At 34.8% G+C, this 15,082-nt stretch overlaps 1 protein-coding gene across 2 annotated transcripts in view; it reads left to right on the top strand.

The window, feature by feature from the left end:
* LOC148609878 (protein henna-like) overlaps window positions 1–15,082 on the top strand; it is a 68,348-nt gene that overhangs the window by 26,262 nt on the left and 27,004 nt on the right. For both annotated transcript variants that reach the window (XR_015914599.1, XM_088541365.1), the window contains exons 5-8: window positions 11,035–11,085; window positions 12,606–12,751; window positions 12,986–13,121; window positions 14,751–14,877. Coding sequence is in view for 1 of the 2 variants with exons in the window: in XM_088541365.1 (XP_088397491.1) it covers window positions 11,035–11,085; window positions 12,606–12,751; window positions 12,986–13,121; window positions 14,751–14,877 (460 nt within the window). In the remaining variant the exon portion in view is untranslated. The remainder of the gene's footprint in view (window positions 1–11,034; window positions 11,086–12,605; window positions 12,752–12,985; window positions 13,122–14,750; window positions 14,878–15,082) is intronic.

Genomic DNA, 15,082 nt, shown 5'->3' on the forward strand with positions numbered 1-15,082 from the left:
AGTGGTGTAAAATTTCTTCATTTATAATCCAAAAGTGTATAGATTTTAACATCATATAACGGCATTTTATTATTTTACTTTAATATACTCACTTTTTATGTTGTTTACTATGCATATTTTTAGGGCCTGCAAAGCGGAGTTAACCAGCAGTTATTGCTTGTGTTTGCTAAACCAAGTCCAAGAAAAGGACAAATCCTGCATGATCTTTATGGTTCAGGAGCTTTCAGTTTATAGTGTAGTATGTCTTAACGTTTTCTTTATTTCGCCTCATCCAGGTTTCTTCTAGTTCAACGTTTTTTTTCAAATGATCCTTTCTTGTTCTTTTCTTATCAGTAGATGCACTTCGACTTGTAACCCTGTTACATAGAACAATTGATTTTATTCGTCCTTTCAGAAATTTGTGGACCTTTCTAACGCAATTGCAAGGTCCAATCTACGTTTTCTCTTAAGGGTACTATTCTTCATGATACCGAACCATTCTCGACATGGTAATTGGAGTCTCTTGTTTTCCCATCAGGCTTATGTTGAATAATTCCTCTCCACATCGGAATAATGGGAACGTAGTAATTTATTTGCTCCATTGCACTTGGTAAGTGGTAATGATTGTTCCGTTCTGCCCTTGTGTTTTCTTTCCTTTTCTTTGATCCACCCGTGTTGCAAAAATACGCTGAAAATGGTGACGATTCCTTAATACTTTTCATTGTTATCATTTGACCAAACTCGCCATCGTCAAAATCAATAATTTCACACCCAACTTCGACTTCATAACACTTTTGGTTTATTTCGATTTCTTTTTTGAGCCCACTTATCTGAGAATCCAACTCTGTGGTAAGTACAAGGTTACACAACACCAACTTGATAAGATTATATATCCTTTATGTTTCTGGAAGCGATGTAGTGTTTTGCCAAATGCAAAAATAATATAGGAAAACTTTGATCAGGTTTGTATCATTTGTCAGCTTTGAAAGTCTGTCACTAAAACGCTTTTTAAGATGGCTACAACATATGTGTAGGATTGAGTGTTCAGCTGCATTATAGTCTTCTTTCGTTGCAATGACCCACGATGACTTCAAATATTGTCGAATGTTTTGCCCACAGAACGTATTAATGACAGCTGTGATCATGGCCCACGAACAATCTACCTCTATTATGTTTGTAATTACTGATCTGTTAAAGAGAGCTGAAGTTGCTTGCCTCAACTTGAGGAGGAAATGAGTAATCGTGACCGATGTATGATCATTCGTAATCATTTCACATACATGTATAGGTGGTTCTTTCTCACCCTGACCTTTGAGACAAATGGCATAGTAAAACGACTTTTTAGGTTGATTAGGAATTCGCCTTATGATTTGTCCTGTTGCAGCTAGATAAAGAACTAGTATTTTTCGTTTTCTGAGGTCATTCATAAGCCTAATTTGTGAACAAATAACTGTAAATGGATCAGCTCCGACATAATGAATATACCCTGTGATCCTAGTGCTCTCATCATCTAAATCGGCAAGAACTTCCTTTGTCAGCATAATGTTTGCAATGTCCTCTTTCGCAAACTTGTCCCATTGCCATAACTCATACAGGACTTCGTGGTGTACTGCTTTTGTCTGACACTCTGTGAAATTTCCTTTATTAATCGCAGCTTGAGGCATGTCCCGTTTGGCTAGATCCTTCAATCTCAGTTTCCGCTATTTAGATGACGAATTATCTTTAAACAATCCTAATTTCGGGGATTTGATACATCGCATCTACCCAAAAGAACTTGAGATAAAGGATACCACAGACACTATGAAGTCAGCCTCATATCTTGACCTACACTTAGAAATCGATGGTAAAGGAAAACTATTGACCAAACTTTACGAATAAACGTGATTATTTTTTATTCATGTCAACTTTCCTTTCATCTGTGGCAACATCCCTTCAGCACCTGCGTATGGAGTGTTCATTCGTTATGCCAGAGCTTGCCGAAACTACGCATACGTTTTGTATCGCGCTAGAACTCTAACAAATAGGCTTCTGGAACAGGGTTATGTTGATACAAGATTGAAGTCATCACTACAGAAGTTGTATGGTCGTCATCATGAACTCGTGGATTGTTATGGTGTATCCATCTGCACCATGAAAACTGATTTATTCAACGGGTCATAGTTTTCCTTTCCTCGTTTGTCTACTCCGGACTTGACTTTTTATGAGCAGCTCGGCGGGTGTTTCTAGAAAAGCAGAGGACGCTTACCCTACTGGTGCACCTGATCCATGCTCCCAGTTTTTAGTGGAGTCCAAGTTGCTAATTTGCTTTTGTTACTTTGTATGTATGATTTTAGTTACTTTATGTTCTTTGTTGTGTATGTCTGTTTTCCATGTCTAGTCTTTGTCCCTGGATTACATTCGTTTGATTACCGCTATAACCTTGGTTCCCTTGATTACTCTGCCATCAACGAGTAATGTATATTACTTGCGCTACCTGCTTTTACCAGTTTTTCTATCCTTCTTCTTGTTCCCCTAGTTAGTTTTTTCTTTTTTTTAATTAATTTTGTGAGAACAAATTCCATCATAAGTAACTTCTAATTCGACATCTAAATCACCTACAGGCTTGTTCGCTATAGTAAACGTGTACGTAGTTTTGTTATAAGAACAATAGGCTTTAGCAACAAAGTAGGGGCTGTTTTTTTTCTCGAATCTTCCAACTTCACACGGTTATAAAAGAATGATAAAACACAAGATAGATTGACTTCTTTAAAAGCTGCTGCCAATACATCTGTCCATTTTTCACGTAAACCAGACCAATTGCTCTTTCCTGTAGCCTTATTTTTTTTCCATTATCAACTCGTTGAATAGGATTAGATTCAATTACTCGTTCCAGTCGTATTCGATTCAATTCGTCGTTCGTGATAGTGACAATGAAATCTTCCGGACACTCAATATCCGTTAATTAGTCATCATCTTCTTCTTCGAGTTGAGAACAATTGCCCGAACTAATGTCGCTTATATTTGTGCTCAACTGAATCTTTATGCGATTCATCTTGCTCATATAACGTCGTTTTCAATTAAGTAATGATATTTGTTTTTAAGCTTCTCTTTGTATGTCCATCTTCAAAACTGCTATTCGTATCTGATGATTCATCGATAGCATAGTTTTCAGATATGTCACTTCCAATACCCTCAAATGTGTGTAATTCATCACTATGCATCGTTGCACATGTATCCAATATATCACCAACTAATGATATATTTGTTTCTTGAATTTCCTCTTCATTAATTCTCACATTCTTGAAGGAAACCTCAATATCTTTTTCATTGTCAGCTTTGACAGAGGATTCATCGAAAAAACTGTGCGGTAAGTCGTTTCCAAAAAAGAGATATTACTACATTTTCTACTTCATATGCAATGTTATCCCTTGGAGGCAGATTTCTTCTTATCTCCTTTGGAATTTCATATTCCTGTAAGTTAATCTTGATTGTTCTCTTTCGATTTCTTTTTTCTGTTGGGCAATTTTCATTGTAAGGGAGACTGAAATGAAATGTGAAAAAAATGAAAACATACCTAATAAAGTTTGTCACTACATGTAATACTGTAACTAGAGGATACAGACAGATTGTCCAAGACGAGAAAAGATTCATACGCTGTGGACCGAGCAATGCCAAAAAAACTGAAACAAAAACTCATTGAAGAGATGAAAGGAAAGTGATTGTAGGTTTAACAAATGTGTAGCTGAATAAAAAAAAACCTTTATAATTTACTAAACCCATTTATCAAACAAGTCACGGAGAGAAATTATGTCAAGGTACTAAAGGAACGCATCATAACATTATGTTCCCTGTTTTTACAAATCTAGTTTCACTTCCTTACCATGATTAATTCTACTTTGTGAATTGTTAGAAAAAGATATTTGTGAAATTACGACAATCAATCCTCTATGATATGTTTATAAGAAACAGAATATTTTTTTTCAATAAGATATGGATATCGGACAGAAAACATTTTGAGGCAGCAATTGAGGTATATTTTCTAAAATATTTCTCTACAAGCCTATCGCATAGGTACTAATGGCGCCTTGTTAAGTCAGAACGGTCTTTTGTAACTCACATGTTGACTGACATAACTCGTATCTTGACTTTTAACACTCGCATTTTAACTTTCATAACTCGTAACTCGACAATGAGAAACCATCGGTTTACGCGAGAGATGAATGCAAGGTTTTCTCAAATATACAAACAGAAATATATTGAATATGACGTAAATAGGCATGGTGAAACCCCATCTAGTTTAAAATGCCAGCCCAAGGTCAACCATTGGTCTTTCTTGAACGACGATGAGACCCTCACACCACAGGGCAGACTGCTGCTGACCTCAAAACATCATTATACGTGTGTACAGCGAAAGAGTTCCCTCTATTAACTAAAGTAAGATAAAAAAAATATTCTATAGGTGAAAACGAAACATTATATACAGAGGCCAGACATTCCTGACTTGGGACAGATGCAAAGAATGCGGCGGGTTTAAAGTACTTTGGAGTGAACACAACCCCCCTATAAAATTTGGGCACTGTGGAAAAATATTACACACTTGAACACACCTAAAATCAGTTCAAAAAGGTCTGAGTCTTTTGTTACAACGGAAATAAAGAAACTGGATATAAATTAAACAATTGTACAAACTAAGGACTAATATCAATTAACTGACATACCAGTTCAATATCAGTTCAAACCTACAAAAAAGTTATGTCCTCATCGTATGTGAAATTAATATAAATTCTTCCCATGAGGGGTTTAGAACCACGCTAAATTATAAGTCAAATAATAAGAGTTTATTTATTCAGTTAATTTCGAGCTTTCCGTGCTTTGTGTAGAATATTACCATAAAACACACGTATTAACCCTTTACAAGTACATCTGTATTTAATAATGACTTCCTTGTATCGGTTGAAAGAGTAATCAAGGGAACAAAGATTCTAGCGGAAAATAAAAGAATGTAATTCAGGGTCAATGATCAGACGTGGAAAACAGACAAACACAACAAAGAAACAATAAAACCAAAATTTAGTGAATGCTTTAACGAGCTTGTGATATCGAAAACCATGATGTAGCAATTTCTCGATTATAAAAGATTTTCTTTGTCAAAATTCGAAACATTGTTACAAATACAGGCAAATCGAACCAGCTGTAATATGTAAACACCATATGATGGTGGCAAGAGAACCATATTTAAACGGACAATTGAAAATAAGGAATGAAAAATCATCCCTTTTATTGTAAATTTTAATATTAAGTTAAACATTATCGATATGAATACTAAGATCAAGAAACGAACATGCTTTTTTTAAAATTAATATTAACTTAATTCAAACACAGTTCTACAGGAAATATATTTTTAGTATAAATATTAAAGTCGCCGCTGTTTGGACTCAAATATCGCTCTATTGTTACGTGAAACTGTAGCAGGCGTAAACCGAAAAAGTGTCATTCGTTCGTTGGGTTTTTGCTACACATTAAATCACCTCCACCACAGGCATTGTCTTAATTTTATATTGACTGGTACTTTAAAAACTGCTGTTAGCTACAATGGTGTATTTTTGTAACTCTGGACAAGCTTGTCGACGGATCAATTGCCGACATCTCTTCTGGACATGATACCCTTAAGAACATTCTCACCAAACATTGCTCCTATTCGTCAGATAGCTTTAGATTAGGAGGTTTATGAAAAACAAAAATGGCGTTTAACAACGACGGACTCCAAATGATAACAGTAGTTCAAATGGCCCTCTGTGTCAGGCGAGCAAGATCCGTTAATGTTGTTCGTACCAGGTTACCAATCTTTCATTGACATAAAATTCAAGACTTTTTCCAGGATATTTCTCGGATATGTAAATGTTTTCCAGGATATTTTTACATGGTTTTCAGCCCACTTAATCTTAAAAGGACTTCAATTACAAACCATCTGGAGAACACTGATCATTGGTTTGTGTGTGTTCTATTGAACACATTTATAACTTAGTTAACATGTTAGGTCTCATGATTTAGTATTGACATTACTTTCTGTATGATGTTGGCTTTTAATGCTTTATAAGCCACGAAAATTAACAATTTATAAATGCAAATCCATTTAGACAACGAGTTCATCTACCTTGACGTAAAGAAGAAAAGTCTTAGATTAGGGTTTCCTTCTATAATGTCAACAACTTGTCTGGACTTAAATAAAAAGTCCTTCCAATTTTATCTGTAGATTCAATTATTTTAGCGTTAGAATTTCCTTGCAACATTCGTAAATTCCTCTGAAAATTGTTTCTCTCTTGTTTAAGTTCTTGGTTCCAATTCAATACTAACTAAAACGCTTTGAAAGTAAACATGCGATATTTATAAAAAAAATCAAAAAAATCGCAATCCTTGAACGTATTTGTATTTAACGATATTGCATCATAGTAAACTTGGCAAATGCTTTTTTAAAGGCCACCACGACCATTATTAACCATTGCTTTCAGTACTCCATAACAGATGCGAGCAGGCGCTATCGAGACCGCGATGTCAGTTCGATTCGTACCATAGAACACGGCCCAGAAAAAAAAAGCCGCAGTGTATCAATAAAGTTTATTCAGGGTATTAAAGCGATGGTCGAATGAGCTCCAATGGAAGTATTCTTTTCCAAACTTCCGTTTTAAGGGTTTTCCCCTTTTCTCGGTAGCGTGAGAACCCTGTCATACCACTAACGGTTTAAAAATAACACAATTCAGTTGATCGTAAAAGGGATGAACAGAGGTGTATATTGTTTCTGAGCCACCATAAACACAAACTTCTTTGTGTGATGAAGTGTTCACGAACAACGCTTTGATACGCCCATACACGTTGCACCTTACAAGTTGGGACATATACTGACACAACAACTGAATTTAATGGAACTCATCTGGATTTATTTTAATGAAATCGAGGTGGTAAAATATTTGAAATGCCTATAGTTAGACTTCAAAATATGTAGTTGGATAAACAATGCTATCTGAAAACAAAGGAAAAAATTGAAAAAGGTGGTAGGAAGGTAAAGTCATTACCTTCCGATATTTCATGGAAAATCAATTTTCTTCTTTCACACCACTGGGTCGATACCGCTGCTGGTGAATTTTGTTCCAGAGGGTATAATTTATGGTTTTAACAAGAGGAATGAAAGAAAAACTGGGTCGGACGTTGCCAGTATAAAAAAGTCCGAACCTGACAGCAGATCGGACACACTGTTGTCTTGTATGACTGTGGTGTCCACAGATGAGAATCTTAGCACGCTCACATCTGGTATGGATAGTGCCCCGACCATTCCAACAAAAAAGTACCCAACCACATATTCAGTCTGCAAACCATCTATTCCAGTATAAAACTTCTGACGTATATTTCAAAATAATCAAACCATGTTCCATCACTTTAAATGATATATTAGACTACAACGATGAGGAGCCAAATTGTACTATATCAAAATGTGGTATTAACAAATGCAGAACATGCAACAATCTTATAGCCAACTACTACTTCTCTAGTTCCCTTACAAACAAATCCTTCCATACAAGAAGTCACGATGACATAATTTGCAAGTCAACAAACTTAATATATGGATTAGAATGCAACTTATATATGTCGGTGATACACAAGAACGTTAAAACAAAGGAATGTGCGGTCATAGTTCGGGAATAAATACCACTTAAGTCCCGACAGTTTATCAAAACTTTAATCAACAAGATCATTCAATCCTCTCTATGAGAAAGTTATGAAAAAAAAATTACCATCCCGTTCTAAGTAAAAACTATCGTAGGGAAAACGAGGAGTATTGGATACGCAGACTAGGTACTGCAATACCTTACGGGTGTAATGACAATATCAAAAATATAGGACACCTTTCAAACCAATATAACAAAAGCATAAATGTAATGAATTTATTTGACAAAAATCCAAGACGGGAAATGAGTTATGGCCATCGCCACATAAGTTACATGATGTTTCCATAGATGGTCTCCTTCCTTGCATACAGAAACCTCTTGGGCTTCATCACATTGGAACAAAACTCTATTCTATACCTCTCACTCTACTACACCCCCTTTACAAAACAAGTCTTGACACTTCTGTTTATGACCCTACCTCACCAGACTAGTTGCCATCATTTTGGATATAGGTTTCCAGACACTTTAAATCAGTTTGTGTGAAAAGTCAAGATGAAAAACGATCATTTCTTCCACCACCGTTTGTCAACAAAGGTGGAGATGCAATTAATTTTGCTAACTTCCTCCATTACAAAAAAAAGACAAATCCATACCAATCCATAATCTTTCTAAAGGTCCCACGTACCGGGAACCATGCTCTATAAATTGGAATTATAACTTTAAAGTTTTTATGGATGCCATGGGGGACTACGCAATAAAATAGATAAAACGAAAACAAGAAGACATTGATTCTCTGTCAGAGTCACGGTACTTGGGACCTTTAGAAAGGATATTACGCAGAGAGATTCGTTTTCGTTAATGGTTAAATCTCCCGTAACGACGTGACCACAAGGACCATATTTGAATGGAGAGGTTTTGCAAGAACAGTCAGGTGGTTTAGCCTCAATCTCGAGGTTCTGCAATAGCCTTTTATAATTGAAAATTTTTGATAAAATGGATAATATGAAATGATACGTCAAATTCTGGAAAGACTGGCATATTGGCCCGCCCCTTTAGAAAATTGCAATTTTTAACTCGTTGAAAAATTGTTCAAGATACCCGCAGAATGCAGTATTTGAGGTTTAATATTTCTTGGGGCATGCCACCTCCAGCTGATCGTCTATTATTTCGGCACATTTAAACGATAACTGCCGCGCTTCTTTTCTGTTGAAATCGATACTGTCTGATTTATTTCTGGGAATGCTATTTAAATGCCTGTTGTTTTGTGGTTCATAGGAGTTTAATGACCTCCTGATATAGTTGCATATGGTTAGTTTTATAACCCCATGGTGCTACTATCGACGCTTTCTATTTATATTAAAAAAAACGAGAAGTTCGACAGCACGTTGATGTACAGAGTAATAAATAAATAGGTTAGCTCAATTTGGAAGGGGGCGACGGGGTTATGAAATTGATAATGATGTTAACAGCCATTCTCTGCAACCAATTAAAATGGTGTGCCATGCATGGTGACCGATTTCTGCTATATTTCCTATTTGACAAGCTATTACATTTTATCACCAGAAAATGCAAAAATAACCCGTAGTTTCATCTTTTTGACTGTCGGTTGCCATGGTAATGATGTGCTAAATTTCCTCGCCACAATTGGGGGTTCTTTGGTTTGAAAAGTAGCATATTTCATTCTACTCTAAATGCTATAAGGTGTGCTTAAGCAAAGGCATGAACTAAAAACTATAAAATACAAGTAATTTTCTATCATTTCCTGGACAATTTTATTATTTATTATTTTTAGTCAAATATTCAATATTATTCACTATAAAAGCACTTTTAAGTACATTCAGTTGTGAATATATCAATCATCTCTTTTTTTAGAAAACACTTCAAATATGTCAGATAGACTGCAACTGATCTCGTAACCATGGTAACTTAGCAATTAAGTAAAAGTTCCGTCATACTAGAATGCAAAGCAGATAATATAAATCTTCTATATTTATTTCTTTTGCATAAAATCGCACCAAAGCCGTTATGAAATCTTGATATATACTATCTTCGAACAATAGAACAGTAATAAAAATTCGGTATTGTGAATATTGGCATTTCGAGCATTATAGTATAACAAAATGCGGAGAAATTTTCCCGCCTAAATTTTTACTAAAATATATTACCAAGAGACATATATTTCAATATATACATGATTTTCTGAGAAACAAAGTTTCAGGAACTTTTTTAATGCATTTGAATTACTAAGAAATACACAATTTGAATTTTAAATTATGTAAAAATTACATTGTGCATGATTTGTACAGAGAGTCTTACATGCACATATACGTGAGTGCTTTTGCAAAGAAAAAACGAACGTCATCAGAAATTGATAAATTCAAATTACAGTTATGATCATTCAAAAATGAAAATGTAATACCTTGTAGTTAGTCTGTTCACGTTTGATATTGTTATAGAAAAATCGTTGTCTTTCATGGGCAATAATTCTTATAAGGAGATGTTCTACAGCTTCAGGCAATGACTTGTGTAGTGCCATTCAAGATAAAATGTCAAGCAATTTTCAAGTATCGCGTAATTATTTAGATATTTATATCAAGATATGAGTGATCTGACCCATGTGGCGTAAAAGTTGCGACAAGTGCCAATAATTTACATTTGATCTGTATAATTGACTAGAATTTTTTTTAGAATTGTCAACTTCCCTTTCATCTGTGGCAACATTCCTTCAGCACCTGTGTACGGAGTTTTCAAATCACAACTCATTCGTTATGCCAGAGCATGTCGTAACTACGCAGACTTTTTGTATCGCGCTAGACTATGGCGAATAAGGAAATGAATGTTGAAATGAGATAAGTGACCCATCCCGAGTCGATTGCAACCATTCCCAACTCTGTGCGACCTCAAATGGCGAATAAAGAAATGAATGTTGAAGAAGGAAATGAATGTTGAAGAAGGAAGTGAATGTTGAAAGGAGATCAGTGATCCTTCCCCAGTCGATTGCGACCATTTCCAAGTCCGTGCGACCTCTAATGGCAAATACGGAAATGAATGTTGAATTGATATCAGTGACCCATCCCGAGTCGATTACGACCATTCCCAACTCTATGCGGCCTCACATGGCGAATAAGGAAATGAATGTTGAAAAAGGAAATGAATGTTGAAATGAGCCCTTGGTCCCTTTCGATCCCCCCAAACAATCTTTTCTGTAAAGTTGCTTCAGCATTTTTTAACTGAAAAAATATTTTATTTGTGACAAACATCCTCGAGATGTTTCCTATAGTAATTTCCAATTTTGTATCCGAATGTTGAAAAAGGAAAAAGGAGACATCTTGAGCTCCATAAATAACGGGAGTATTTCGGGTTTTGGTTTTATTTTTCTGAGCAAATTACAGTTATTCTACCTTTCCGTTGATAGCGGACAGCGGATCCCCCGAGTGGAATATACACAGGAGGAAATCAGTACATGGTATACTACATTCCTAAGATAAGTTAATGCTTGTGCTCATCTTAAACAAATGTGAATTCATAGTTACAGAAATTCTGAATAAGATGGTGTATGCAATGTCGTGAAAAGCATTACGCAACTCGCTTCAAATGCTTTAATTTTGATCTAAGGTTAAATACAAAGTTGAAGAGTAATCAAGGGAACCAAGGTTATAGTGGTAATGAAAAGAATGTAATCCAGGGACAAAGACCAGACATGGAAAACAGACATACACAACAAAGAACATAAAGTAACTAAAATCATACATACAAAGTAACAAAAGTAAATGAGCAACTCGTTTGCTAGCAATAGAGTGTGATTGGGTATACACATCCTGTGTAAAGGACTTTTATATGTGCCAGCACACATTCTGTCTAAAGGGTTTTAATTTGAGAAAAAGTGAAAGTATAATGGGTATAAAACATAAAAGGATTGGTTTTGGGAATATTGTAATGTGGTTTGTGGTAATTGAGAATCTTTATAGGGTAATCAGAAACGCTACAAAGAATATATAGAATAGAGACTGGGCATTGGGAATTTAATCTAGAAACGTTGTTCATAAAATCAGCATAACGTTATGTATAAAAGTAATGACGCCCCTTATAAGTCGATGTGTGGCATGCATTGTCTATGGTTATGTGAAACCAGAATTGAGGAATAACAGAGTTTCAAAAAATAAACACAGATATTTTTCCACACATGGATACTTCCGGGAAAGCCACTATAATCTAACCATTCACTATATTTAAATATGAAATATAGTTCTGTTAAGGAGATGCTTAGCTAAATACGACGAAAATATTTTTCAAATGGACGAACGGATTTCGGTACAGCCTTGGTCTACCTTGAGGATCGGAATGTATTGTAAAAACAAAATTGTATCCTATTTCCCCAGCCACTCATCAGTTATTGTAGCATGCATAAGTTTTATCTTGTGTACTTTAAGAATTAAATATCATTTATTTCTGCACAGAGTTCATTTGCTTGTTCACAGTCAGCAGACTTTGGTCATTATTAATGTGTCTTTGTGTCGTTATATTATATATTAGTTTGATGTTGAAGGATTTTCTTCGTTCGATTACCATGATTTATGTATCTTTTGTTGTCGGTGTCCCAAGTGCCTAGTTTGTGTTTGTGAGTGTTGAAGTCATTTTAGTGATCTCAGAAAGTCTGTACTATATTGGAAGAGTAATCAAAGGAACCACGATTATAGCGGTAATCAAACGAATGTAATCCAGGGACAAAGACCAGACATGGAAAACATACATACACAAGAAAGTAACTACAATCATACATACAAAGTAACAGAAGCAAATGAGCAACTCGGACTCCACTAAAACCTGGGAGCATGGACTAGGTGCACCGGTAGGGTAAGCGTCCTCTGCTTTTCTAGAAACACCCGCCCAGATTTATGTTATACTTTGGTACATTTGTTGCGTTTCACCGTATCCGTTGTTTTTTTTGCAATGTTAGTTAATATCTAAATTTATTTTGTATTTTAGGAGAACAGTTTACACTCAATTGGAATCATTATACCCAACACACGCTTGCAAGGAGTTTAATTTTGCGTTTCACTCCTTAAAGTCAAAGGGTGTTTATGGACCTGACAGTATTCCCCAGTTAGAAGATGTATCTAATTTTCTTCGAGGTATGAAATCTTCGAAAAAAAATATTACATTAAGGATACACTTTACGTAAAGTTGTACGTTTAATAATTATTTTAAAAATTTTAGACTAATCTCTCGTTGAAAAGAAATATTTATATTTTTCTCAGTGAGGTCGAGTGAGTTTTAAATAGTAATACTTAATGAGTGTTTTGAATGACGACCCTGTTAGTAATTCATTATTTACTTATTTGGTAAAATGACGTTTTCGGTTTCAGAACGATCGGGATTTACAGTAAGACCCGCGGCAGGTTTGATGTCACCGAGAGATTTCCTTGCAGGTCTTGCATTTCGGGTCTATCCGGCAACTCAGTACATTCGCCATGGTTCGAAGCCTATGTTTACACCGGAACCGTAGGTTTAAGATAATTGTCAATTGAAGGAAGTTACTTTAAGAATAATAATAAAAAACAGCATTTGTTTTAGAATCAAACTTTTTTGAACTGACTTTTAAAAACTGATGTTTATAGCCGTGTAATATATTCTCACAGGGATTTATTGAACAGTGAATAGTAATCAGGGGACAAGATTCAAGCGGACATCAAAAGAATATACTCCACGGATAAAGCCCAGACAGAGAAAACAGACTCACACACACGCATCAATGAACATGAAACAACCAGCATAACATGTACAAAGAAATAAAAGAAATGATGGCGGCTCTTTAACTAGGTAAATCCGAACAATAGAAAAGATAAGAAGACAGAAAAAAATAATGTTCTTAAGAGATGAATATCGGAATAATTTAGATGAACATAACTATCTTGCGTGTGTTTGAAAATATTTTCGATAAAAAAATATAGAAACGTTTTACGGAAATACGCGGAGTGTACCGAAAATACACAATACAGCTACATCTGGCGCGCTTTTCAAACTTCTCATACTGAGTCATCCTTTAGTTTAAACATATTCATTAAGTAATTTGCATATTTTAACATCAAACCAAAACAATACAATGAAACGAACAATCGCAAACTAATTTCAGGATTCAGAAACAATACAAAGTCTTATGTCAATCAGTCTCCTGAAATCAAGAATAATAATTATATCATATAGCATAGCTCAAGGAATTAGTGCTCTAGTGCTTATAACGTGCATTTGGTGAGTTTGGTGCAAAGCGAAGAGGTTGATATTTAATGCTCTATAAATTAATTCAGGTCATAAGGAATTATTAAAATTATTCAAAAGAAGTAATTGTGTAATTTAGGTTGTTAATTTGAAGCGTTTTTTTCTGTTTCAAAAAGTTTTGAACCTTGATAAACATTTCAAGGTTATACTCATCAAACATCTCATCTGATCCAAATAGGAGAATATTTGAAGTTAGTTGATCAGGAAGTGCTGAGATATGAGTCATCCTTTACTACTGCACAAATTTAACGAAACTGTACAAAAAGGAAAGTATCCATATGAAGATGCCCATGAAAATCAACTTATTTTAAAATATATTGAAAGTAGAATAATTAGACTCTAACGTTTTGGTCAATATTTCTCTTTGATCAAAGTACTCCTATACTTTACATAATTAAACGGCATTATATAATGATATGCATGAATAAATATAATTTCAACACAAATATATAATTGGAATTTTACAGTTTTGTTCCACATGTATCGTAAACAACTTCATGGATTGGAATGGGGGAATAAAAAAGGAGGAATTTCGTTCAGGAGATTATCAGTTCTCATTGAGCAGTTATAGTTGTGACACCTACATTTATCCAAGTATCTACCATAACAGAAAAGGCTATCTTTTGTTACTGCTTCATTAATTCATTCATTTCTTCACTTGTGTCAATTTAATTTTGGTTTTTTGACAACTATTATAATATTTCCATTTTCTATTACACAGAGAGTACGTAACCAAGAGAAATCTTGTCTCAGTATCGTTAAAGTCAATATACTAAGTGTCTTAAACAACAATTAAAGCTAAGAGACGGCTAACGTTTGGAAAAGCTCTTACTTTTGTACATTCTTGTATTAAAGTGACATATGCCATGAATTACTTGGTCATGTTCCTATGTTTGCTGACCCTGACTTTGCACAGTTTGCTCAAGAGATAGGACTTGCCAGTTTGGGAGCTTCTGAACCGTATCTTAAAACACTTTCAAACGTATGTAAACAATTTAAGCCATTTGATATCCAACGATAACATATGCATTAGCGGTGCTGTTTATGCTTTGCTGTACTTCTGATTTTATTTACTAAAACAATACAAAATGTATCACCCCACAAATCTTGGTATTTCATTGGATTTTTTTCTTTTTTTAGTACTATCCTTTTAAAGTTACTTATGTACATTTTGCCAACATTTCAGG

This window comes from Perna viridis, chromosome 8 (genome assembly GCF_037379345.1).
Source record: "Perna viridis isolate PV_CMFRI_1.1 ecotype Kerala chromosome 8, ASM3737934v1, whole genome shotgun sequence".
In the NCBI taxonomy this organism is placed as follows: Eukaryota; Metazoa; Mollusca; class Bivalvia; order Mytilida; family Mytilidae; genus Perna; species Perna viridis.